Source organism: Neofelis nebulosa, chromosome 7 (assembly GCF_028018385.1).
Source record: "Neofelis nebulosa isolate mNeoNeb1 chromosome 7, mNeoNeb1.pri, whole genome shotgun sequence".
NCBI classification, from domain to species: Eukaryota; Metazoa; Chordata; class Mammalia; order Carnivora; family Felidae; genus Neofelis; species Neofelis nebulosa.
The window spans coordinates 94335953-94360207 of NC_080788.1; the positions used below are offsets into that span (position 1 = coordinate 94335953).

A 24255-nucleotide genomic window follows, 5' to 3' on the forward strand; every position below is an offset into this window, starting at 1 on the left:
CGAAAGCAATTCGCAAAACTTTTAACTTTTTTTTTTTAGAAGCTTTAAAACAATGGTTCTCAAAATTTGATCCTTGTACCACCAGCATCAGCATCACCTGGGACTTGTTAGGAATACAAATTCTTGAGCCCAACCACACATCTAAGGAATTGGAAACATAGACATAACAGGAAGGGGCAGCAAAAGCAATATGCATTTTAAGCCCTCCAGGCAATTGATATGTATGCTAACGTTTAAGAACCAGTTAAAATATTGCCATCACAAGGATAACTGCTAAAAAATTATTCTAAGTCACACTGTAACTCCTTCAAAATTACAAATTACAACTGTGACTATATTTGGTTCTCAGCTATTTACCTTAAATGTCTAAAAATAACTCAAAGAAGCAGTAACTTCTAATCTTTAAAACCTCATCTTTGACAGTTTACATTGACAGTTTTATCTCAATAACAACCTTGTGCAGAAGGAAAAGTATCATGGAAAACAGGGAAGAACAGTGAACAAATTCAGAATCGAGAGATTTGGGATCGAGTTTATATGTGACTACTTAATAGCTGTTATGACTTTGGACAAATTATTCTAAACTTGAATGTTCTCATTTGTAAAGTTTGTTGTTGTGGATTAAACCAAATGTTTGGTTTGGAGAAACAAACCAATGGAGAAGAATTAAAATACAGAAATAGATAATTCAGCATATGGAAACTTAGCTTATGATAAAGGCCATTATCTTGAAATCAATAAGGAAAACAGGGCTTTTAAATAAGCAGGTTAGGGGTGCCTGGTGGCTCAGTTGGTTAAGCGTCTGACTTCAACTCAGGTCATGATCTCGCAGTTTGTGAGTTCCAGCCCCATATCAGGCTGTGCTCATACCTCAGAGCCTGGAGCCTGCTTTGGATTCTGTGTCTCCCTCTCTCTCTGCCCCTCTCCCACTAGTGCTCTCTCTCTCTCTCAAAAATAAATAAAAACATTTAAAAAATTTTAAATAAGCAGGTTAGGATAACTGAATAAAAATAGATAAAATTAGATCCTTATAAAAATAGATAAAATTAGATCCCTTCCACATATCTACACCAGTATAAATTCCTAATGGATCAGAGGTATAAGTAAAAAATGAAATCATACAACTATTACAATAAAATAGGGTGAATTCCTCTGTAACGAGATTAGAAATAATTTCCTAATTATGACACAAAATCCAGAAGCAAGCAATGAGTGAAAAAACAGACTAACTTGATTGCATCACAACTTTGCCTAGCTAAAGAAATCAAAGGAGGGGTACCTGGATGATTCAGTTGGTTAGGCATCCAACTCTTGGTTTTGGCTCAGGTCATGGTCTCGCGTTTGGTGAGTTTGAGCCCTGCATCAGGTTCTGTGCTAACAGTGCAGAGCCTGCTTGGGATTCTCTCTCTCCCTCTGCCCCTCCCCCCACTCACTCTGTCTCTCTCGAAATGAATAAATAAACAACAAAAAAAGAAATCATAAGCAAAGGAGAAATAGGAGATTGAGAAAAATATCTGCAACACATATATAACACATATCAGAATATTTATAACATTTCTAAAATACTCTAGCCCCACAGAAAAAATAAGCTAAAGAAATGAATAGCTCATTAAAAAATGCAAATGGTTCTTAACTATATGGAAAATTGCTCTACCTCACTTACAATCAAATGGATTAAAATGAGTTAATAATTCTTTCCTGGTAATATACTCTGTTGGTATGACTGTGAGAAACAGGCACTCTCACACACTGCTGTGCAAATGTCAAATGTTTAAGACCTCTGGAGGTAAATCTGGAAAATCTAGCAAAACTACATTTGCATTTACCCTATGACCCAACAACCCTACTTCTAAGAATTTACCCAAAAAATATACTGGCAAAAAATATATAATGGCACCTTCATAAGGTTAATAATTGCAGGTCTATTTGTAAAAGCAAAAGAATAATTCTTTATGCTTATTTTTATGCTTGAGAGAGCAAGATGTAACTGACCAAGAATTTTAAAACAACTCTAAAGTCCACCAATAAAAGAATGGTTGAAAAAAACTATGACATATCCAATCAATCGAGTGCTATGCAGCTATGGAAGAAGAATGAGGAATCTCTGTACATAGGCTCTAGAGGGATCTCTGATCCAAGCAAGAGAAATATGTGTATAGTATGTCACCATTTACCTAAGAAATGGGAGGTTACAAATATACAGATTCACTTACATAAAAACAAAGGAAATATTAAATAATATATATTTTTAAAGGTTATCTACAGGAGGAGTGAGGGAACAGAGTAGAGGGGATAGAGATAGAAGCTAGACATCTCTGAATATATCCCATTTTATAGATTTGCTTATGGAAAAAGTATTTTATATAATTATAAAGCAAAATTAAATCTTGAAAACACAATCCATAATACATTTGAAAATAAAAGGAAGCAAAGGAACTCAATGTTCATCTAGTTAGTGGTCTAACCATATCATTCCAAATACCTTTAAAACAGTAATTTGATGGTCCTTTCCTAGTAGGATATGCCCTAAAAAAACACACTATTTTCAGTAATCACATTGCTGATGAAAGTGTTATTTGTATTGTGAAACTGTTATGTGTGCATTGCAAATGCATTATTAGAAAGCATTTCTTTTTTTTTTTTTTTTTTTTTAATTTATTTTTGGGACAGAGAGAGACAGAGCATGAACGGGGAAGGGGCAGAGAGAGAGGGAGACACACAGAATTGGAAACAGGCTCCAGGCTCCGAGCCATCAGCCCAGAGCCTGACGCGGGGCTCGAACTCACAGACCGCGAGATCGTGACCTGGCTGAAGTCGGACGCTTAACCGACTGCGCCACCCAGGCGCCCTAGAAAGCATTTCTAATCATCCCTAGGGTCACTATGATCTGTAATTCTCAGTAGGGGAGCAAAGAGATAAAGATGTTGAGACTAAGATATTAAATATAAACCTTGAACTCTGATTTTGAATATAAAGTGTTTAGAATAGATCTATATACAGAAACAACATTAATTATATATTAATATATATTTTATGCATAAACATATAAAATGCAAATGAGATACACAAATATATAAAATATATTATTTTAAGAAAAAAAGTTAATTATATTTACTAGCTCTGTTTCCTGAAAAGGGTTAGAAACTATTAGATTAATGGCTGATTCAAGGCCTGGGGCACAAAAACGTCAAGATAAATTTGGAATTTTGACATACTAGGTAGCAAGAAAGCTATCAATGACAGCGAAGGTTATAAAAAACTTAGGAGCCAAACTGAATAGGCTATCATTAGTCAAAGATGGGACAAACTGAACATCAATAACTACAATTGATTAAAACTTATCAGATATGCTTAAACCCATGAGTCCATAATGATAACAAAATTATGATAATTAAAAGAAAGTCCTAATTCATCACCACTGGAAAATGCTAATAAACCAACTTATTATTTGAAACCTAGTAAATAAAGGGAAAGAATCAAACATTTATGTCTTTTCAATACTAACTACACCAATGAGTTACCAAACAAATGAGGGGAAGTTTCTTTCATAAAAGTAAAGGAATAAATACAGGAATGTTAATAAATAAAGAAATGACAGAGTGTCACCATTTCACAATCTTTTAAATTTCTTTTTCATTTTTATTTATTTTTGGGAGACAGAGAGAGACAGCATGAATGGGGGAAGAGCAGAGAGAGGGAGACACAGAATCCGAAGCAGGCACGAGGCTCTGAGCTGTCAGCACAGAGCCTGACGCGGGGCTCAAACTCACAAACTGCGAGAGAGATCATGACCTGAGCCAAAGTTGGATGCTTAATCAACTGAGCCACCCAGACGACCCCACCACTTCACAATCTTAATGAATAAATGTAGGTAGGCTTTCATTATGAAGGGCTGCTAATATCACAAAGAGACAACCAGACATCAGGGCCTTCTGATAGGAGACCATAATATGATCTATTGATACTCTTGGACTCCCCGCCCTCCCCCCCCCCCCAAACACCAAAATCAAACATGCAGTCAACAGTCTAGATCCAACTACTAATTTACAAGAAATACAGAGAACAGAAAAAGCACGTTAAACTATAACAGAAAGATGCAATTAGCAAAAAACATCCTGACTGTGAGAAACTTCATGAAATAAATAACCTAGATGCTTCCACAAATAAACTGAAAGAAATAAAAGAGAACGAACCTACAGTTCAAAATAAACTTGAAACACAGATCAAGCAAATACAACTAATGAAATGTACAGGTGTTGTGTGCACACATGCATACATGTGCACACACCCATACATATATATTTAGGAGACAACTGGAAATTTGTACACTAACTGGATAATTTATTATATTAACTAATCACTGTAACTTTAGTTGCTGAAAAAGGATACTGTAGTTATGTTTTATATGTTTATATGTTACATATGTAACATATAACTACATATGTAGTACTTTTAAGAGTTTTTATCTTTTTATACTAAAATATTTGTAGATAATGTTTTCAGAGATTTGTTTCAAATTAATATGGGATGAGCAAGCAGATGTAGATGTAGATGATCTCATGCCATGTTGTTGAAGCTGGGTGATAGAGACATGAAGGTTTGTGTATTATTTTATTTTTGCATGTTTTTGAAACCTTGCACAGAAAAAAATGTATGTGTAAGGCACTAAACTTGGCCTAAGACTTAGAGATGAAGAATCTGACGTGCAGAGAGTTTAAATGAATTGACAAAGATCATACAAGTCGTAAGAGACATTATAGGAACTATAACGTTTTCCTAATCTTAAAACAGCATTCTCTACATATTACATTAAAAAAATTTCAAAGCTGAACAGTGTAGACCTACTCAAAATATTTACTAAATCAATTTATAATTATTACCACTCCTGAGAAAACTAAATGATTCTATAAAGAGCAACTGGAATGGGGTGCCTGGGTGGCTCAGTTGGTTAAGCGTCCAACTTTGGCTCAGGTCACAATCCCACAGTTCGTGGGTTCGAGCCCTGCATCCGGCTCTGTGCTGACAGCTCAGAGCCTGGAACCTGCTTCAGATTCTGTCTCTGTCTCTCTCTGCCCCTCCCCCGCTAGCGCACGCGTGCTCACACACACACACACACACACACACACACTCTCTCTCTCTCTCAAATATAAACAAACACTAAAAAATTTTTTTAAAAATAAAGAGCAACTGGAATACCTTTGTCACAGTGTGCCAGTTACTGTTCTAAGCTTTTTACATGTATTAACTCCTTTCATCCTCACAATAACAACATGAGATAGGTGCTATTGTTATTATTCCTATTTTATAAACTAATCTGAGGCACAGAGAAACTAGGCCCAGGCAAGACTTAAAGCTTGGTATGCTGTCTCCAGAGTTCTTCACTACCAGGTTATTATAAACTCATAATTTCTTAATCTCAGTAAAGTTCAACTCAAACAAGAAACTAAAAAAGGGCAGAATAGAAACTCAAAAATAGATCACATACAAATACACACATATATATATTTAAAAGTACATCAAGGTTTTAAAATGAAATACAGAGGGATCTATGGAACAATCATTCCCTTCTGTTATTTATATAGTAGTAGCATTGTTACATAAACATCCACAATATAAACACAATGTTAGATAAAAATCAAACTTTCCATAGTCTGCAGCAGCTTCGTAATTTCAGGTTCTGAAACAAAGCTAATAAAGGTCAAGCTGTGAGTTTAGTAACCATTTAACTGACACCTAAATTACAAAACAGTTGTGCTGAAATCAGTTGGGAGGCAATTATCTGCTACAAGGAGAACAAATAGTGATGAGAAATAAGAATTGTTAAAAAAAATCCAGGGGCGCCTGGGTGGCGCAGTCGGTTAAGCGTCCGACTTCAGCCAGGTCACGATCTCGCTGTCCGTGAGTTCAAGCCCCGCGTCAGGCTCTGGGCTGATGGCTTGGAGCCTGGAGCCTGTTTCCGATTCTGTGTCTCCCTCTCTCTCTGCCCCTCCCCCGTTCATGCTCTGACTCTCTCTGTCCCAAAAAAAAAAAAAAAAAAAGTTGAAAAAAAAAAAAAATCCAAACACATATATTTTGCTGTAACAAGTATGATTTATGAAATAATATTTTATTATGTGAGTCATTTTCTTAAATTTCTTTCCCACAGTTCAACTCTCCTCACACAAGAATTCAATTACTGATGGCATACTATTTTATCAGTGAGCCTATGAACAAGTTGGCATATTTTCCTGTTCTCTGGGCCTGGCTTTCATTATATCTGAAGAAACAAAAGTAACATTAGAAGCCTCTTATAGTATGAACCATTATATCATGAAGTCAGAAATAATACAAAAGAAAGGAAGCTCCCAAAGCCTTTTCTACATCCAGTAAAAGCTGTGAGTTACATAAAACTAGTTGCAATGAATGTGAGATCCTGTTACCTCATCAGATTAGCACCAGAAATACAACAAAAATTGATTGTTGTTTAAAACTATACTTTTGACTCAGTCCAAACTGCACAAAAGCTTTGAAACATAAACCTAAAGAAATGAAAATGTTTAATTACACATATACAAAAACAGACTCATAATTTCTTAACCTTATTAAGTTTTGGCTCAAATAAGAAACTAAAACAGTACAGAACTGTTAAAAAAAGGTTAAAATATATATAATATTTTCAAGATAAAATATATAATAAATATGTGAATAAATATATATGAATAAAATATATGAATATATTTATAATAAAAATATAATAAATATAATATATATTTAATAAATATAATTAAAATATATGAATAAATATAATATACGAATGATTAATACAAAAATCTAATTTTTTCCTATATTTCAACACTTTCCCCCACCAAAGCTTTTCCAAAGCTCTACCATGTACCTACATAGCTTGAGTTTTACTTTCTTTCTCTGTTCAATTACTTTCCAATGGATACAATTGCCACAGTACAAACATAGATGTAGCTTCCAAAACTTGTTGTGAAAATTAAATGAGTCCATATCCATTAAGTACTTATCACCCTGTATGACAGATAGCCAACAATCAATAAATGGTAGTCATATCACGATCTGTTAATTGTACCTTTCATTTGCATAGCATTTATTCACAATAACTTCTTAAAACTATACAAAACTCTTAATAGTTTACAGAATTCACACTGATTTCCAATATTCCTCAATGTCTGTAAAATTTGAGTAAGAACACAGAAAAAATCATAGTGGTTTATCCAACCAAGTAATATCTTATGTCTGTGAAAATAAGAGATGTTTTTAGGACAATTTTATTTACCTTGCTTAAGTTCAGCTCAAAAATTAATGTATCACAAATATTCCTATAATCCATTAATTTAACTAAACTTGTTAAAAAATATTGGTATTTTTAATTTGTCTTACCTGAATTTGGTATTTTCAACGTACTCTTAATTACAGCCTTTCAACTTTAAAAGGTGTACTATTAAACACATAGTGTATTCCACTATTTTGGAATTTGATTTAAAAATTTTTGTCCTATCTCTGGGGTGCCTGGGTGGCTCAGTCAGTTAAACGTCCAACTTCGGGTCAGGTCATGATCTCACAGTCTGTGAGTTCAAGCTCCACACCAGGCTCTCTGTTGTCAGTGCAGAGCCCACTTGGGATCCTCTGTTCCCCTATCTCTCTGCCCCCTCTGCCCAAACTCTTGCATGCTCTCTCAAAAAATAAATAAACATTAAAAATTTTTTTTTATCCTATCTCTATTTATGGTTAAACATAAAAGGTTTTTCTAGTCAGTACACAATTTCTACAATTCCCTGGATTCCTGGAATTCAAGAATAAGATTTTTTAAAATTTTTCTTTGTAAAAGAAATAAACCGAATATACATTAAATGGATGCGATCTGCCTTCCACAAAATAACCCCTAAAGATAATTAATAAGATGTATGATGTTAATTAAGGTCCCATTTCCTAAATATCCACCATGGAGACTAATGCATCTTCCAAGTCTTTACCAAGGAAATTAAATGTAACAGATATAAAATAAATTGCAATCTATAACATAGTGATCTACAGAGCCCTGAAAAAAGGATCAAAATTAAGACTCATTTTGCCTTATTCTAAGGGAAAGGCACAATAACTGGTTGGTTTAAGTATCCACAATCCTTGAGAAGTATTCACTATGAAGAGAAGGGGTAATTCTAAAGCTTCTACCATAACTTTGATGATGGTACATCATTCAAGACGTTCCAAGTTCCTTTTCTTTGATTCCATGATTACCACACAACCTCCACTTACTAACTTGGCTTCCCAAGTTCTTGGATACAGGAAAGAGTGCACTGGATTCTTCCACCTGAAAATTCTGATCACTGGAAAGGGTTATCTTCTATTCCAACATAAACTAGCATTCTAATATGTACATTCTAAAGTGTACATCATTCTCTTACTCAGTTTAGTTTGAATTGGGGTCCTGAGACCTGGACTTTTATGACTAAAAGTATAAATATGAGTTTCTTACATTGGAATATGAAAACCAGACAGACATTCCTTTTCACTGACGACTGCTACAATCATCTCTTGGGTTTTAACTCCCCAGCCCTTACCCTGTCCCTAAATTAAAAAAAAAAAACAACAACAAAACTTTTTTTTTCTTTTTTTGGTCTACTGAAATATACCTAAACCAAATTAGGCAGATTCATTTAAACACCAAAATGACTAACTAAACTCAAAATAACAACCAACCACAAAAGAACTGAAACCAAAACATAAGGATGTTTACATAGGCCTCATTCACATTTACTCTATTCCTAAAAGACAAAAAAGAAACCTATGATATCCAAATTTTACTTAAGACAACAGAAATTATGTTTTAACTTGCGTTATCCAGCAACATTATTTAAAAAAGGTTTCCATATGTAACTCAAATATCCTGACTTCACCTACATTTAAAATGCATAAATAGGAGACCTCAAACGATAACTTTTCTGCAGCCTTTTCTCAATAAGTCATCCTAAAGTAATTAATTGTGTTATGCTTCAAAAAAGCCCAACTCCCCCACACACTCCAAAAGAATACAGCCTCACAACAGACACTCCCGACACTCCAGCTCTTCAACTGTGTTCGCTTAAGTTTCATTTACAACAGGAAAGAACCACTCACCAAATTCACAGTTCGCCTAAAAAAAGAAATGTCTATTATTAGCCGTAAATCTACAGGGCAGTTCTCTTAGGACCGTGATGCCAAGCCTTCAACCGCAACTGAAACTGTCTTTGCAATCTCGGTTTCCAGGAGACTGAAGGGCTGCAGACACGCGCAAGGATCCTGCAGGGAGGTTGGGATGGCACAGGGCGCCGGAGGAGGGAAGGAGGTAAGTCTCGTAAAGGAACTGCATTAGGGGCCTTTGAGAACGTCTAAGGGAGAGGTGGGAGCTACAGGGAAAAATAAATTAAGTACGTTTTAAAAGAGAATTTAAAGTGATGAGATTAAGGAAAAATGAAAAAATCATCAACCTTCCAAGACCGTCGTGTAAGCGAAGTAGGAAGGGGGTAGGGCGGGGAGAATAAGGGCCCCAAAGACCAGAATTTGAAAAAAGTACGCGAGCTGTAAGCTTGGCCTTAGTCCGAATCTCCTGTCAGGGTACGCGGGCCGCAGGACAAAAGGATCGCACTAACTCAGGGTTGTAGAAAGCAACGCATTTGCAACGATAACAAGCCCTGCACAAGAAGATGTCGCCTTTCTCCCTGCTTGCTCCTGTTCATTTCTTTACCTCTTACTGCAGCACCAGCGTCACTCCGGCAAAACTCTGCCAAAGCCCGCGCCGCAGGAGGACAGCAAAAGGAAAATACCTGAGTCCCCGGAATCAGGCAGGTAACAACAAGAGAAGTCGTAGGCCAGCGGTGTCGGGGTAGGATCCCCTGCTTGTCCCCAGTCAAACCCCAATTCTTTCCGGTGGGGAGGGGAACTTCCGCTCGGAGCGAGAACGTCACTTCCGTCTAATGCCTTCACGCTGCTTTGCCTACTCCGCTCTACAGACGTTTGCTACCGTCGTAATGTTCTCACTTCCTTTTCCAGGATCCTGCTGCCTAGTCGTAACACCCGACGTGGACTACAGTACCCAGCATTCAACACGGCAAGTTGAGTTCCGGGTCAAGAGGTCCGCGCTGGGTGGGTCACCATGGAAGCGATCGGTTTGGTCACGTGGTGCCCCTGGATACGCCCGGTGGCTGTTGTGGGGTCTGGGGCTCAGGCAGGGGCCATTTTGCAGAAGGCAGCCTCCCGGAGTTGGGAGCGGCTTGGCAGCTAACTGAAGCTGTTCTTTTCCCTCCTCTACAGCTTGTGGCTTGTAGAGGAACCTGGAAGGCTGGGCTCCATCGAGCCCTTCAAAGACGATGGTTTCCTACAGCCTTTGCCATCTGACGACTCTCCATGGAGGCTGTGCCCTCTGCGCTGCTCCTGCTGCCGCACCTTCCAGCCCTCTGTGCCTATCGCCTCCAGAGCTGCAGTCGTCCTTCCGCCCCAGAGACTGATGATAGTCGAGGTGGGGGCACCATGAGAGGCGAGAAAAACTACTGCCGTGGAGCTGCCGGAGACCACGGTTCCTGCCCCCCGACACCTTCACCTCTGGCCTCGACCCTCGTGATGCCCGCGGAGGCAGTCACAAGTGGTTGGTCTGGGTCTGGAGGTGGTTTGGCAGGGGGAGACGAAGAGGAGACTCGGCTTCTTCAACTCCTCCGGACCGCGCCAGATCCTTCCGAGGCCTTCCAGGCTTTGCAGGCTGCTTTGCCGCGGCGGGGCGGTCGACTCGGCTTCCCCCGACGGAAGGAAGCATTGTATCGGGCCTTGGGCCGAGTGCTCGTGGAAGGAGTTAGTGATGAGAAGCGACTCTGCTTGCAGCTCCTCTCGGACGTTCTCCGGGGTCAGGGGGAGGCAGGCCAGCTGGAAGAGGCCTTTAGCTTAGCACTTCTGCCTCAACTTGTTATTTCCCTAAGAGAAGAGAATCCGGCCCTACGGAAAGATGCGCTACAAATCCTACATGTCTGTCTGAAACGTAGTTCTGGACAGGTGCTGAGAACGCTTATACAACAGGGACTGGAAAGTACCGACGCCCGACTTCGAGCTTCCACAGCACTACTGTTCCCCATCCTGCTTACTCCTGAGGATTTGTTGCTCAGCTTAGATCTCACCGAGGTAATAATATCCTTAGCCAGAAAGCTTGGCGATCAGGAGATAGAAGAAGAATCTGAGACTGCTTTCTCTGCACTTCAGCAAATTGGGGAACGACTTGGCCAAGAGAGATTTCAGTCCTATATCTCTCGCCTGCCATCTGCGTTGAGGAGACACTACAATCGCCGCCTGGAGTCTCAATTTGGAAGTCAGGTTCCTTATTATTTGGAACTTGAAGCCTCTGGATTTCCTGAAGATCCTCTCCCCTGTGCAGTGACTGTTTCCAACAGCAATCTTAAATTTGGGATTATTCCTCAAGAGCTTCATTCAAGGTTGTTAGACCAGGAAGACTATAAGAACCGGACTCAGGCTGTTGAGGAACTAAAACAGGTGATGGGAAGAGTTAACCCTAGTTCTACCCCTCATTCCAGTCTTGTCGGTTTCATTAGCTTGTTGTATAATTTGTTAGACGATTCAAACTTCAAAGTGGTCCATGGCACACTTCAGGTCCTGTATTTACTGGTTATTCGCCTTGGAGAGCAGGTACAACAGTTCTTGGGACCAGTTATAGCAGCTTCTGTCAAAGTGCTGGCAGATAACAAGTTGGTAGTCAAACAAGAATACATGAAAATCTTCCTCAAGCTAATGAAGGAAGTAGGCCCTCAACAGGTGCTTTGTTTACTCCTGGAACATCTCAAACATAAGCATTCCAGAGTGAGAGAGGAGGTAGTGAACATTTGCATCTGCTCCCTCCTGACTTATCCAAGTGAAGATTTTGACTTAACCAAACTGTCTTTTGATCTTGCGCCAGCTCTTGTAGATAGCAAACGCAGGGTACGCCAAGCAGCTCTTGAAGCCTTTGCTGTGTTGGCATCGTCAATGGGCTCAGGTAAAACCAGCATCCTTTTCAAAGCTGTGGATACTGTTGAACTGCGAGATAATGGAGATGGAGTGATGAATGCTGTGCAGGCCAGATTGGCTAGGAAAACCCTCCCAAGGTTAACAGAACAGGGATTTGTGGAATATGCAATACTTATGCCATCATCTGCCCAGGGTAGGTCAAGTCATTTGGCACATGGAGCAGATACAGATTGGCTTTTGGCTGGTAACAGAACTCAGAGTGCACACTGTCATTGTGGTGACCACACAAGGGACAGCATGCAAATTTATGGATCTTACAGTCCAACCATATGTACCCGAAGGGTATTAAGTGCAGGAAAAGGAAAAAATAAATTGCCATGGGAAAATGAGCAGTCTGGAGTCATGGGAGAAAACCAGACCTCCAATCCCAAGGATATAGAACAGGTATGCATCTTTTCTAATTTCCTTGAGTTGAAACTAGAAAGAGTTTAAAATGAAAATAGGTTTGTAATGACTTAAGGGTGAAACTGCTAGAGGGTTGTTATGCTGTTTTTTTTAAGTTAGTTTGAAAGCTGATGTGGACGTCTATTGTAATGGTACAGGTCATGTAGGAACATTTAATAAGCTTACTGCTTGATGGATTTCATTGAATTTGAGGCACAATCTGATAATGACAATACTTGGATTTCAGTTTGGGCCTGTCAACTTGGTATGTCAATTATCTCATCCATACACAAACACTGAGTATTTAGTACTTGTCAGATAAAGAGCTGACTTCTAATAATGAAGATGAGGCTGGTTCCGTGAAGTTTAGGTAGAAAGACAGACCTGTAAATGGGCAATTTCAAATTTGTTAAGTGCTAAAGGAGAAATATAAAGAGTCCGTAGGAATACTGAAAATAGAAAAAAGAATTCCACTAGAAAAGTTCCAAGAATTCCTCCAAGAAGTTCCAAGAAGTCTTCCAAGTTGTGACATCTGAACTGATTTTTCCTCCAGTTTTTATTTTGAAAATTCCAAATCTACAGACAACTTAAAAGAACTGTACAATGAATACCCATCTACTTCATCTATATTTGTCAGTTGTCATCTTTTCATATATGCTTCATATTTGCTGAATCATTTGAAAGCAAGTGCAGATATCTTGATACTTCTTTTCTCAATATTTCTACATTTATTTTCTAAGTATGGCATTTTCCTTTATCATATTATTATCACACCTCAAAAAATCAATAGTAATTCAGTAATATCTAATATATAGTCTGTGTTTAAATTTCTCCAATTAACCCGTAAAAAACGTTTTATAGTATTTGTTTTACTTTTATCACCTAGGTTCCAATCACGGTTCACTTGGTTAATATACCTCTTATCTAGAACAATATGTCTACCTGTTTGTTTATTTTTTCTTGACATTGACTTATTTGAAGAGTCTGAAATAGTCATTTTGTAGAATTTCCTACATTCCTTAATTTTGTCTGATTGTTTCTTTATGAATACATTCAAGATAAACAATTTTAGCAAAAATGTTACATGGGAGATATTGTAAAGTTCACATTATATCACATGAGGATACATATAATATCAAGTTGTCTCACTACTGGTGAGCTAAATTTTACCACTTGGTTAATGTAGTGATAACCAGATCACTGTCTTGTAAGGTTTATTTTCTTCTTTATAATTAGCACATGATCTGTAAAGTGATACTTTGAGACTGTATAAATAACCTAAAAACCTTTCAGCCACTGTTCTTAGCATCTAATAGTGATCCAAACCTATATCATTTATTACATCAAGGTCTACAAAGAAAGGGTAATTTTTTAAAAATTCTTACATTTCTTCTGTATTTGTTATCTGGCATTCTTTTTTATTCTGTGTTAAGTACATCAGTATTCCTTTTGATGCTAAAATTGGCTCTAAGTTGACCAGTGGCTGATTCTTATGTCCTTTGACGTGACTCCTTAGTCATTGAACACATTCTTAATCATACAAGATTCCCAGGCTTACTTTGTACCTTTCTTGTGTCAGACCTGGAATCAACCATTTTTTCAAACTGCTTTTTTAGTTAAGAGCAGAATTTAAAAACCAAATATAAATGTATTCATCGCTATTGTTTACTATTGTGGATTGGTCACTTCAGTGGACAGAACCAGGCAGTTGTGTGTGTGTGTGTGTGTGTGTGTGTGTGTGTGAATCATATTGATAACCTCCAGTTCAAATCCAGCACTACAGCGTTTTTCCTTATCTTCCTTTAGTCCATATCTTCCTTCTCCCACAGTAAAACGCTGGTTCCCAGTGTCAGTCATATTTATTCATATACTGTATTCTATGATGTACAAAATATAATTACTACACCAATAACATGACAACTACCTACCTACTAAAGTTCAAGATTTCTTTGCAGTTCTTTTTCTGCTTAGAATTATCCCACAGAGTTTTGTTTTCAAACTTTTCTTAAATTGTTTTCTGAGTTATTATGATTTAAACGGTGTGATAAAAGATGAGTAGAAGTTTGCTTAAGTGTGGACGGGTTCTGGTGAATTCCAGATGGGAGGAATATATGTTGAGACACTGAGTTATGAAGGACTTAGCAAATGAATAAGAAATGGTGAGTTTCTGTACTGCTGAAACTGTTTGGTGGGAGGTAGCAGAAGATACTAGAAATACAATCAGAAGCAAAAATACAGAGATCATTATTACAAATAAAGAGTTTGTATTTTTGCAGTAGAACTCAAATGGATGGAGGTAAACTAAATATTCTTTCCTTCCTTCTAGCTCCAAATTATTTTTAACAATGATTTTCAGATTTACATAATCTAGTTATATGGTTGTTCTTGTGTACTGTAAACATTACCTGGCAATGAATGGGTTTCTTTAAGCATTGATCTTAATCCTGCTTGTTCTGTGTCAAAACTAAAATGTTAGTGTATCAAGAAGATTCTGGGGGCATCTGGGTGGCTTAGTTGTTGAGCATCTGACTTCCACTCAGGTCATGATCTTGTGGTTCATGAGGTCAACCCCACATCAGGCTTGCTGCTGTCAGCCTGTCAGAGCAGATCCCACTTTGGATCCTCTGTCCCCCCCTCTCTGTCTCTCCTCCACTTGCCCTCCCCCAAAATAAATAAATATTTTTTAAAAAAGAAGATGATTCTGGTGCTGGCCAAAGCACCAAGAATCTGAAAATTAAGTGCATTTTTGAAATTCCAGTGTAGATGTATATTGCTTTTTAAAGATGGAACTTGGGGCACCTGGGTGGCCCAGTTGCTTTAACATCCAACTCTTGATTTCAGCTCAGGTCATGATCTCATGGTTCATGGTATTGAGCCCCACATGGGGCTCTGTGCGGACAAGCATGGAGCCTGCTTGGGATTCTGTCTCTCCCTCTCTCTGCCCCTCCCCTGCGTGCTCACGTGTTCTTTCTCTCTCTCTCTCTCTCTCTCTCTCTCTCTCTTTCATTCTAGCTTTCACTCTCACCCTCCCCTGCACACCTGCAGGCACACTCTCTAAATAAATAAATAAATAAATAAATAAATAAATAAATAAATAAAAATGAAAGAACAGGGGCGCCTGGGTGGCGCAGTCGGTTAAGCGTCCAACTTCAGCCAGGTCACGATCTCGCGGTCCGTGAGTTCGAGCCCCGCGTCGGGCTCTGGGCTGATGGCTCGGAGCCTGGAGCCTGTTTCCGATTCTGTGTCTCCCTCTCTCTCTGCCCCTCCCCCGTTCATGCTCTGTCTCTCTCTGTCCCAAAAATAAATAAAAAACGTTGAAAAAAAAAAATGAAAGAACATATCCCAGAAATTAAGTTATACTTTCTTGCTCATAAATGGTTTGTAGAAGAACTACATTGGAATTTATCTTGAGGACAGGGATTAAATAGTTAAATATTTTTAGGTGAGCAGTTTTTGAAGTATGTATGTGTTTTAATTAATAAACATTATTTTTTAGAGCAGCTTTAGGTTCATAGCAAATTGAAGAGAAAGTACAGAGATTTCTGTTGTCTCCTCTGCCCTCACACATGCACAGTCTCCTGCACTAGCACCACAGTGGTATGTTTATTGCAGTTGATGTAAATTGACATATTATCACCAAAAGTCTGTAGTTTTACATTAGGATTTGCTCTTGCTGTTGTATATTCTGTGGGCTTGGACAAATCTATGTCTAGTATCTACCATTATAGTATCATTGAGTATAGTTTCACTGCCCTGAAAATCCTCTGTGCTCTGCCTCTTCATCACTCCTTCCCTCCCTTCCAGCAACCACTGATTACTGTTTCCATAGTTTTGCCTTTTCTAGAATGTCATGGCCCCTGATCTGTTAGGTGTTGGCTCTTGCCCAAGTTCTGCTTTAACATTTCCAGTCTGCTGTTAATTGATTATTTCTGTCTTGTCCACATATAGCGTTGGTTAATTACATTAAACAGCAAAGCTTCCAGAAAAACTCGTGAATGTTTATGTACTTCTGTAGCTCATTTTAAAAGTAGACTCATTTGCTTAGATGATTTTTGTAATGTAGTGTTAGAAAATACATTTACAAGAGGGAAGCAGGGCTACATTGGAAACTCTTGAATGTCAGACCAAAGAGTTTAGCTTGTGAGCGTGCACAAGTTGGGGAGAAGCAGGGAAAGAGAGGAGAGAGAATCCTGAGCAGTCTACACACTATCAGCGCAGAGCCTACACAGGGTTCACAAATTGTGAGATCATGACCTGAACCGAAATCAAGAGTTGGATGCTCAACCAACTGTGTTACCTAGGCGCCCCTCCTTTCTTTTTTTTTAAGCAATGCTTTAGGAAAATTCATCACAACAACAGAAATGTGTAGGTTGTACTTTTTGTTTCTTTTCTTTCTTTCTTTCTTTCTTTCTTTCTTTCTTTCTTTCTTTCTTTCTAGAGCTAGAGACTACAGACTTAGGAGATTAATTAGACTTATGAATTAGACTGCTTGTGTGAGGTGTTGAGATCTGTAAGGATTAGCAGGGTATCAGGATTAGACTAGAAAGAAAATAATGGATGTAAGAGATGTTTCAAAACATTTAGTGACCAAGTGTTAAGAGGAGGAGAGAGAGAGAGAGATAACTAAGATTTACATGAGGTGACCAATGCATAAAATCCATGAATACATATAAGAAGGCCCCAAACAAGGAAATTAATTAGGTAGAAAATGAATTTTAGGTGGAACAAGATAGAATATTCTAGTTGAGTTTGAAAAATACTATCCAGAGACAAAGAAAGAACCAGGGATGTAAATCTTGGAGGTCATATACTGAGAAGTATTTGCTGAGACTGAGAGTGGGTAGACTTTCCAGTGAAGGGTATATAGAGCAAGAGCAGCATGCTTAGGACTCAGTCTTGGCATACAGCCCCAATTAGGGAAGAGATATATGAGACAGAACCAAATAAGGCAAAGAAAGAGGTGCCTAACAGTTGGAAGAGAACCAAGGAAAAACAAAGTTTTAGAAGTGAAGCAGAAAGTTTGAGAAAATACATCTGTACCACTAAATGCAGGAGAGATTAAGGAGAAGGAAGACTGAAACATGACTTGTTCTTACATATTCAGCCTGCTACTTGTAAAATAATTTTTAATAACTTTATCTTCCTGAATTTCCTCTTAATAATTTTCTGATTATAAAAAAGTTGGGGCGCCTGGGTGGCGCAGTCGGTTAAGCGTCCGACTTCATCTCGCGGTCCGTGAGTTCGAGCCCCGCGTCAGGCTCTGGGCTGATGGCTCGGAGCCTGGAGCCTGTTTCCGATTCTGCGTCTCCCTCTCTCTCTGCCCCTCCCCCGTTCATGCTCTGTCTCTCTCTGTCCCAAAATAAATAAAAAAACGTTGAAAAAAAAATTAAAAAAAAAAAGTTAATGTGTATAGAAAATTTGGAAAATATAAAAAAGCACAAAGAAGTAAATTAGATTTTTCTAGTAGTAATCCCACTTCTGAGAGAGGTATGCACTGAATGTTCTGTTGCCTGATTCTTTTTTCAGGCATGAAAATGAACGTCCCCCTTTTAGTTATTCACTTACTTTACCATGAACATTTTTTTCTTTAATATCGAATAGTCTGTAGAAGGATCTTTAGTGACTATTTAATATTAGATCATATAATATCATGGTCTAACTGCTCTCTTTTTGAATATTTAAACTTTTAAATTCTGTTATTGTTTCCACTATTTAGTTGATTATTTTTGTGCCCTAATACATCAAATCACTGACAACCATGTTCCTGTGGTATTTTAACTTTGCATCTCTTTTTATGTTTCTTATGAGTGTTTTAATGGGTTAATGGGGTCAGTGATCAGGCCTCACTAGCTGACTACCATATTAGCTATATTTTTCCTAACAGATTTCTATACAGTGTGGTAAGAGACATAGTAGTCAGTAAACTAGAATGAAAAATAAAGAGCATACTTGCTTCATGTGTATGCAGTTACTAGCTCTGTAGCTTTTTCAGGGTGGAAGATTTGATTATAGGAAGGTCATTGGGACATGGAAAAGAGTGGTTTTAGAAGAATGTCATAGAGACTGAATTTAAAAGTTTATGAAGGGGCGCCTGGGTGGCGCAGTCGGTTAAGCGTCCGACTTCAGCCAGGTTACGATCTCTCGGTCCGTGAGTTCGAGCCCCGCGTCAGGCTCGGGGCTGATGGCTCGGAGCCTGGAGCCTGTTTCCGATTCTGTGTCTCCCTCCCCTCTGCCCCTCCCCCGTTCATGCTCTGTCTCTCTCTGTCCCAAAAATAAATAAAAAACGTTGAAAAAAAAATTAAATAAAAAAAAAAGTTTATGAAGTGAGTTGATAAGGAATACAGGCAGTAAGCATTTCTTCAACATCTTTTTGATCATCCACTATGTGTGAAGCCAAATGCAAGCTTATAATCTACTCTTTAAAGCACCGCCTAGCATTTTTTCTATCATTGTTTAGCACATATGAGCCATGTTCCCTTTCTCAATGATGGTAAGCACTGGGGTGATAGGGACTGTTTCTTTTGGTTTTTGTTTTTGCAATAGTACTAACCATAGTGCTGTGTCCGCAATTAGTATCAATAAATATCTGTTAAGTGAGAAGACATTTAAGGGTTTGGCAGTGAAAGAAAAGACCATGCAGGATACAGCAGGACGAGTTATTACTGTGTTTTATTTTAAAATAGGAAACGCTTGACTTGAGAGAGGCAGAAAAAGGAGCCAATTATGAATTCAACATACCTACTCTGTGCCTTGTACTGTGGTAGATGTTAGATATGAAAAATACTTACGATTTGGTCCCTGTAAGCATATTTGAGAAAGAGAGGCAAGGAATTAATGGGTCCTAAATAAGGACTGAACGAGTCAAGAGCACAGGTTTATATAGGGAGCTTAGCTGTGGAACAGAGGAGGAAGTCTTTTCCTCTGGAAATGAAAGAAAAAAGGAGGGTGACTAAGGATACAGAAAAATTTCGAGATAGCAACAAGGGTGCATTTTGTTTTTAGTCAAAAGAAAGGAAGATGTGATTCTAGAACAGTGCTTATTAAACTTTAATGTGCATGTGGATTGACTCAGGATCTTGTTAAAATACAGAATCTGATTCAGTTTGTCTGGGATGGGATCTGAGACTACATGTCTAATAAGCTCCTAGGTGTTGTTGATGCTCTGGTTTGTGAACCACATTTTGAGAGCAGCCCTAATAATTAAGCTTCCATATTCTGGTAAACTAAGAGGTAAGCTGAAAATGGAAAATTATGGGTCCGGGATCTGAAGAATATGGGAAAGGTTTAGAATACTTAATATGACAAATTTGAAGGTAAGAATTATTAACCTGCAGTAATGTATTTGTTGTGAATTCATTCTAATGAGGCTTTTCTTGGATGTTCAGTTGTTTCTAATAAGTAGTTTTTGATTTTCTTTTTAAAATATGATTGGAGTATCTGAAGGAGAAAAACTCTTAGTTTAAGCATGTCAAAACCATGAACAATCCTGAAAGCATATCTGATGTCAGTATAGATGTTAGTTTCCAAGAAGTACTCACGGATTTTCTTTTTTCTTTTTAAATTTTTTAAAAATAATCTCTGTGTCCACCCTTGGGTCTGAACTCATGACCCCAAAATCGAGAGTCACATGCTCTACCTACTGAGCCACCCTGGAGCCCCTGATTTTTTTTTTTCTTTTAGATTTTATTGAAGGTTTAAAGAATTTGAAAAACTTTTAGTTTTAATGCTTGTCAAAATCCTGAACAGCACTAAAGCATATCTATTCTCAGTGTGGACAATCTATTTAAAAACTTAAAAATAATTTTAAAATAAATTTTAAAAAATAAACCTTAAAAACATATTAAATAAAGTAATGTATGTTTATATGTTTTTTTTCACCTTAAAAAAAAAAACTGTAACAGTGCCCTTGATAAATGGACAGCATGTATCCATTGCCTTGTATACATTTTTTTTTTTACAGTTTATTTATTTATTTTTGAGAGAGAGAGGGAGAGCAGAGGAGGGACAGAGAGAGAGGATCTCAGGCAGGCTCCACACTATCAGTGTGGAGCTCAATGTGGGGCTTGAACTCAAAAACCGTGAGATCATGACCTGAGCCAAAACCAAGAGTCTGATGCTTAACTGACGAAGCCACCCAGGCACCCCTTCTTATGTACATGTTTTTATCTCTCTGTAATTTTTTTACCTGGAGCCATGTCAGCTGTATGTATTAAATACAACCTTACACAAAGAAACCAGCTGTGTTTCCTCATAGATGCAGAAAAAAAAAGGCATATAACCAAGAATTATCTTTCATTCTCTCTAAGAGTACACATTTCATATCTTTTTATGGTGATTTAAGTGGCAATAATAAACATGTATTTAATGTCATCCAAAGGTATTTATAGATCTTTTAATCTGTTTATTTGATGGTTATTCTATAATGTATAAGAGAAAAGGGTAAATTAAAAACATATTTGATGATCAGTGATTTGAATTTTTATCTTAATTAGAAATTCTAAAGATTTTTCATTAATTCAATTTTATATTAGTCTAAAATAACATTAAGGGTTTGAAAACTACAACACAAGGTAATATATTAATCATTGTAGGATTTAGGGCATTATACGAGTTGATCCCTTTTATTTTTTTTTTTTTTTTTTTTTTTAATTTTTTTTTTTCAACGTTTTTTATTTATTTTTGGGACAGAGAGAGACAGAGCGTGAACGGGAGAGGGGCAGAGAGAGAGGGAGACATAGAATCGGAAACAGGCTCCAGGCTCCGAGCCATCAGCCCAGAGCCCGACGCGGGGCTCAAACTCGCGGACCGCGAGATCGTGACCTGCGGACCGCGAGATCGTGACCTGGCTGAAGTCGGACGCTTAACCGACTGCGCCACCCAGGCGCCCCGAGTTGATCCCTTTTAATAAAGATATTATGTATTATAAAATTTAATTGAACTCATGATTTTACAATTTTATATTTTGAAAAGTGAAGCCAGTGGAGGACATTTGAGAAATTTAAGTTAGTTAGGCTTTTCCTGAGAAGATAGGTTCAAGTTTGCACAAACAATTATATCATATTAATATTATTTTACATGGTGATAAAATCTGGGCAAAGACAAATAACTGTTTTTAAGTGAGTTTTATTTGTCCAAGGATTTTATATGAACTTTTCCTGTATAATTAATTATATACCAGATATTAAAACTTTAAGGTTTAAGAACATTTTTTTTCTTGGTTAACCAAGGACATTAATTAAACTCACAGCTAGTCTTTGTTTTCCCTTGAATGTACATCTTGTGGCAAGACCATTGTTTTCCTTACACAGTACATTCAAATCATAAAAAGTAAAGAAATCTCAGAAGTCTGTGGGTTTTTTTCATTTAATGTGAAATAAGCACTCACCCTTTTAATAATGATTTTAGTATGCTAACTGAAATAAGATCTTGTTTCAGTTTATTTTATTCTGATAGATTAATACAGTCTATACATAGACATGATATACCAATCTGTTTGCTCAAAAAATATTTTGTATTCATAAAATGGAAAAATTTTACCCTCTAAGAACTTAGAGAATGTAATTATGATAAAGCAGCAAAAAAACCCAAAAACACTTAATCATCATTAGATTCATCATTGCTGAGTATGTTGGTTTTAAATATATTACCACAAATTCTTTGAGATTCTTTCCTTGAAGAGTTACAATCCAGTTCCCTTCTACTTGCATGTGTCTGACTTAATGACTTACTTCTAAGAAATAAAGTAGAGATCATGGTGTGTGACTTCAGAAACTAGGTCATAAAAAGGCACTACAGCTTCCATCTTGGTTGTGTTTTCCTCAAATTTCTTGCTTTGGAGGAAGCCAGCTGCTGTATCATGAGCAGTCCTCTGGAGAGACCCAGATGGCAATGAACTGAAGCTTCCTGCTAGTAGCCATGGAGTGAAGTTCAGTGATCCTCCAGTCTCAGGGCTTCAGTTGACAGCAGCCTAGCCGATATCTTGATTGCAGCCTCAAGAGATTAGAACCATCCAGTTAAGCCACTTGTAAATTTGTGATCCACAGAAAGAAAGATAATGAATGTTCATTGTTTTAAGGTACTATACTTTGGGATAATGCATTATATGGCCAAAGATAACTAATAGACTAAGAATTGTGATTTGCAGGAATTTGGAGAGATATTATATTTCTAATGTCCGTATCTTGTACAATAAAGTCATTGAGTTTTCTTAGTTTGTAAAAAAGCTAAACTTACTTGAAGTTTAGAAAACTATTAAATATTGTTTTGTTTGGCTTTTGGAAACCATCATTTTTCTGAGGGTCTAATTTATAATTAAGTTTCTTTACTGTCCTTTCTTTTGCTTCAGAATTCCAAATTAATATTAACTTGCAGTTACTCAATTATTTAGAGAAACTGAAGAAAGCTGACCATTGAACGTTAAGATCTTGTTTCCTTTCATCTTTGGTATAGGAATTTGATTTTTGTAGATATTGACAGGTATTCGCCCCATTATAAGTAAACATGAAGAAACCTTAAGCTTTGGATGGGGAAAGAAAGCTCTGGCTATTAGAGTAATGGAGCTTATATCAGCACATTTAAAAACAAACATAAACACACCAATAAGGAAATGAGATTGCAGATTCCCAGTTAGCTGCCATCTGCCCAGGATACTGTCATCTGGCAGAAATCACATAATAGGTCATAAAATCAAAACCCATTTCCTCCACTGCTGCCATCTGTGTGGAAACTATTGTCCATGTGTTCAGTTATAGTCAGAACCAGAAAGAGGCTTTATGAGCAGGAGCTATGTCACACAATCAGTTGTATGAAGAAAGGTTAACTGAGGACTCAAGGGCCCAAGTCTCAGAAAAGGTGCACTTTCAGGCCATGTGTTTGATTCCCACGTTAGGACCCAGAAAGTCAGCACATCAGCAAGATCTCCAGAAATAAACATCAAGGAGTCAGAAATAGTTGGTTTGTTATTTTGCAGTGTAATTTGTTTTCTTATATGTAAAAGAGTCCTCTAATTGGCTAAATAAAGGAAAAATGAGAAATAGTCTTGTCTGCATATTTTGTGGGAAAACTGATAGCTGACAGTTACAAAAAGTTCAGTTTGGGTATTCTGCTAAGGATATTAAAGAAACCACTTTGGTTGTTTTAAAAGGATATTTTAGCTGTATAACATATGTGACAGTATTTCTAAGGTCTGCCAGTCTCCTTCAGTCAGTACTGCTACCTTAAGCCAGGTATGCCCCATTTCCCTGGTTGAAATGTCTTCCTTATCACTTGAAACAAAGTCTTTTGGAAGCAACCCAAACGTCCCATAATAGGAGAATGGCATATCTAGTCAGTGGAACATTATATAGCCTTTAAAAATGAACAAGGATATGTGCACAACAATGTTCACTACAAGATAGTAATAGTGAAAAGCTGTTACACAGAAAAGGTCCATCCATAGGGAACTATGAGTCCAACAACAATGTAAAATGCTGGGCATCCATTAAAAAGAATAAACAAGTATGTATGGATTAACATGGAAGGCTGTCTGCAATATTGAGTACTTACTGTGTGTCAGAGTATTATGTGATCCATTTTGTTTCTTAAAAATAGCTTGTTGAAGTATGTTTATATGTACAAAAAGAGCTGTTAACAGAGTTTATCAGAATTCTTTTTTTTTAAATTTTTTTAATGTTTATTTTCGACAGAGACAGACAGACAGAGAGAGAGACAGAGAGAGAGAGGCAGAGCATGAGGGGGGAGGGGCAGAGAGAGAGGGAGACACAGAATCTGAAGCAGGCTCCAGGCTCTGAGCTGTCAGCACAGAGCCCAACCCAGGGCTTGAAC

General features: G+C 37.5%; 2 protein-coding genes across 9 annotated transcripts in view; one reads left to right on the forward strand and one right to left on the reverse strand.

The window, feature by feature from the left end:
• KLHL28 (kelch like family member 28) overlaps nt 1–9979 on the reverse strand; it is a 36715-nt gene extending 26736 nt beyond the window's left edge. For 2 of the 5 annotated variants that reach the window (XM_058738934.1, XM_058738932.1), the window contains exon 1: nt 8179–8680. In XM_058738934.1, coding sequence (XP_058594917.1) covers nt 8179–8181 — 3 coding nt within the window. In that variant the 5' untranslated portion in view covers nt 8182–8680. Of the gene's footprint in view, nt 1–8178; nt 8681–9730 lie in introns of those variants that run through there. The other 3 variants (XM_058738937.1, XM_058738935.1, XM_058738936.1) reach the window with 3 other exon arrangements.
• Nucleotides 9980–10115: 136 nt separating this feature from the next.
• The window catches only part of TOGARAM1 (TOG array regulator of axonemal microtubules 1), an 83006-nt gene continuing 68866 nt past the window's right edge, over nt 10116–24255 (forward strand). For all 4 annotated transcript variants that reach the window (XM_058738926.1, XM_058738927.1, XM_058738928.1 and 1 more), the window contains exon 1: nt 10116–12432. In XM_058738926.1, coding sequence (XP_058594909.1) covers nt 10390–12432 — 2043 coding nt within the window. In that variant the 5' untranslated portion in view covers nt 10116–10389. The remainder of the gene's footprint in view (nt 12433–24255) is intronic.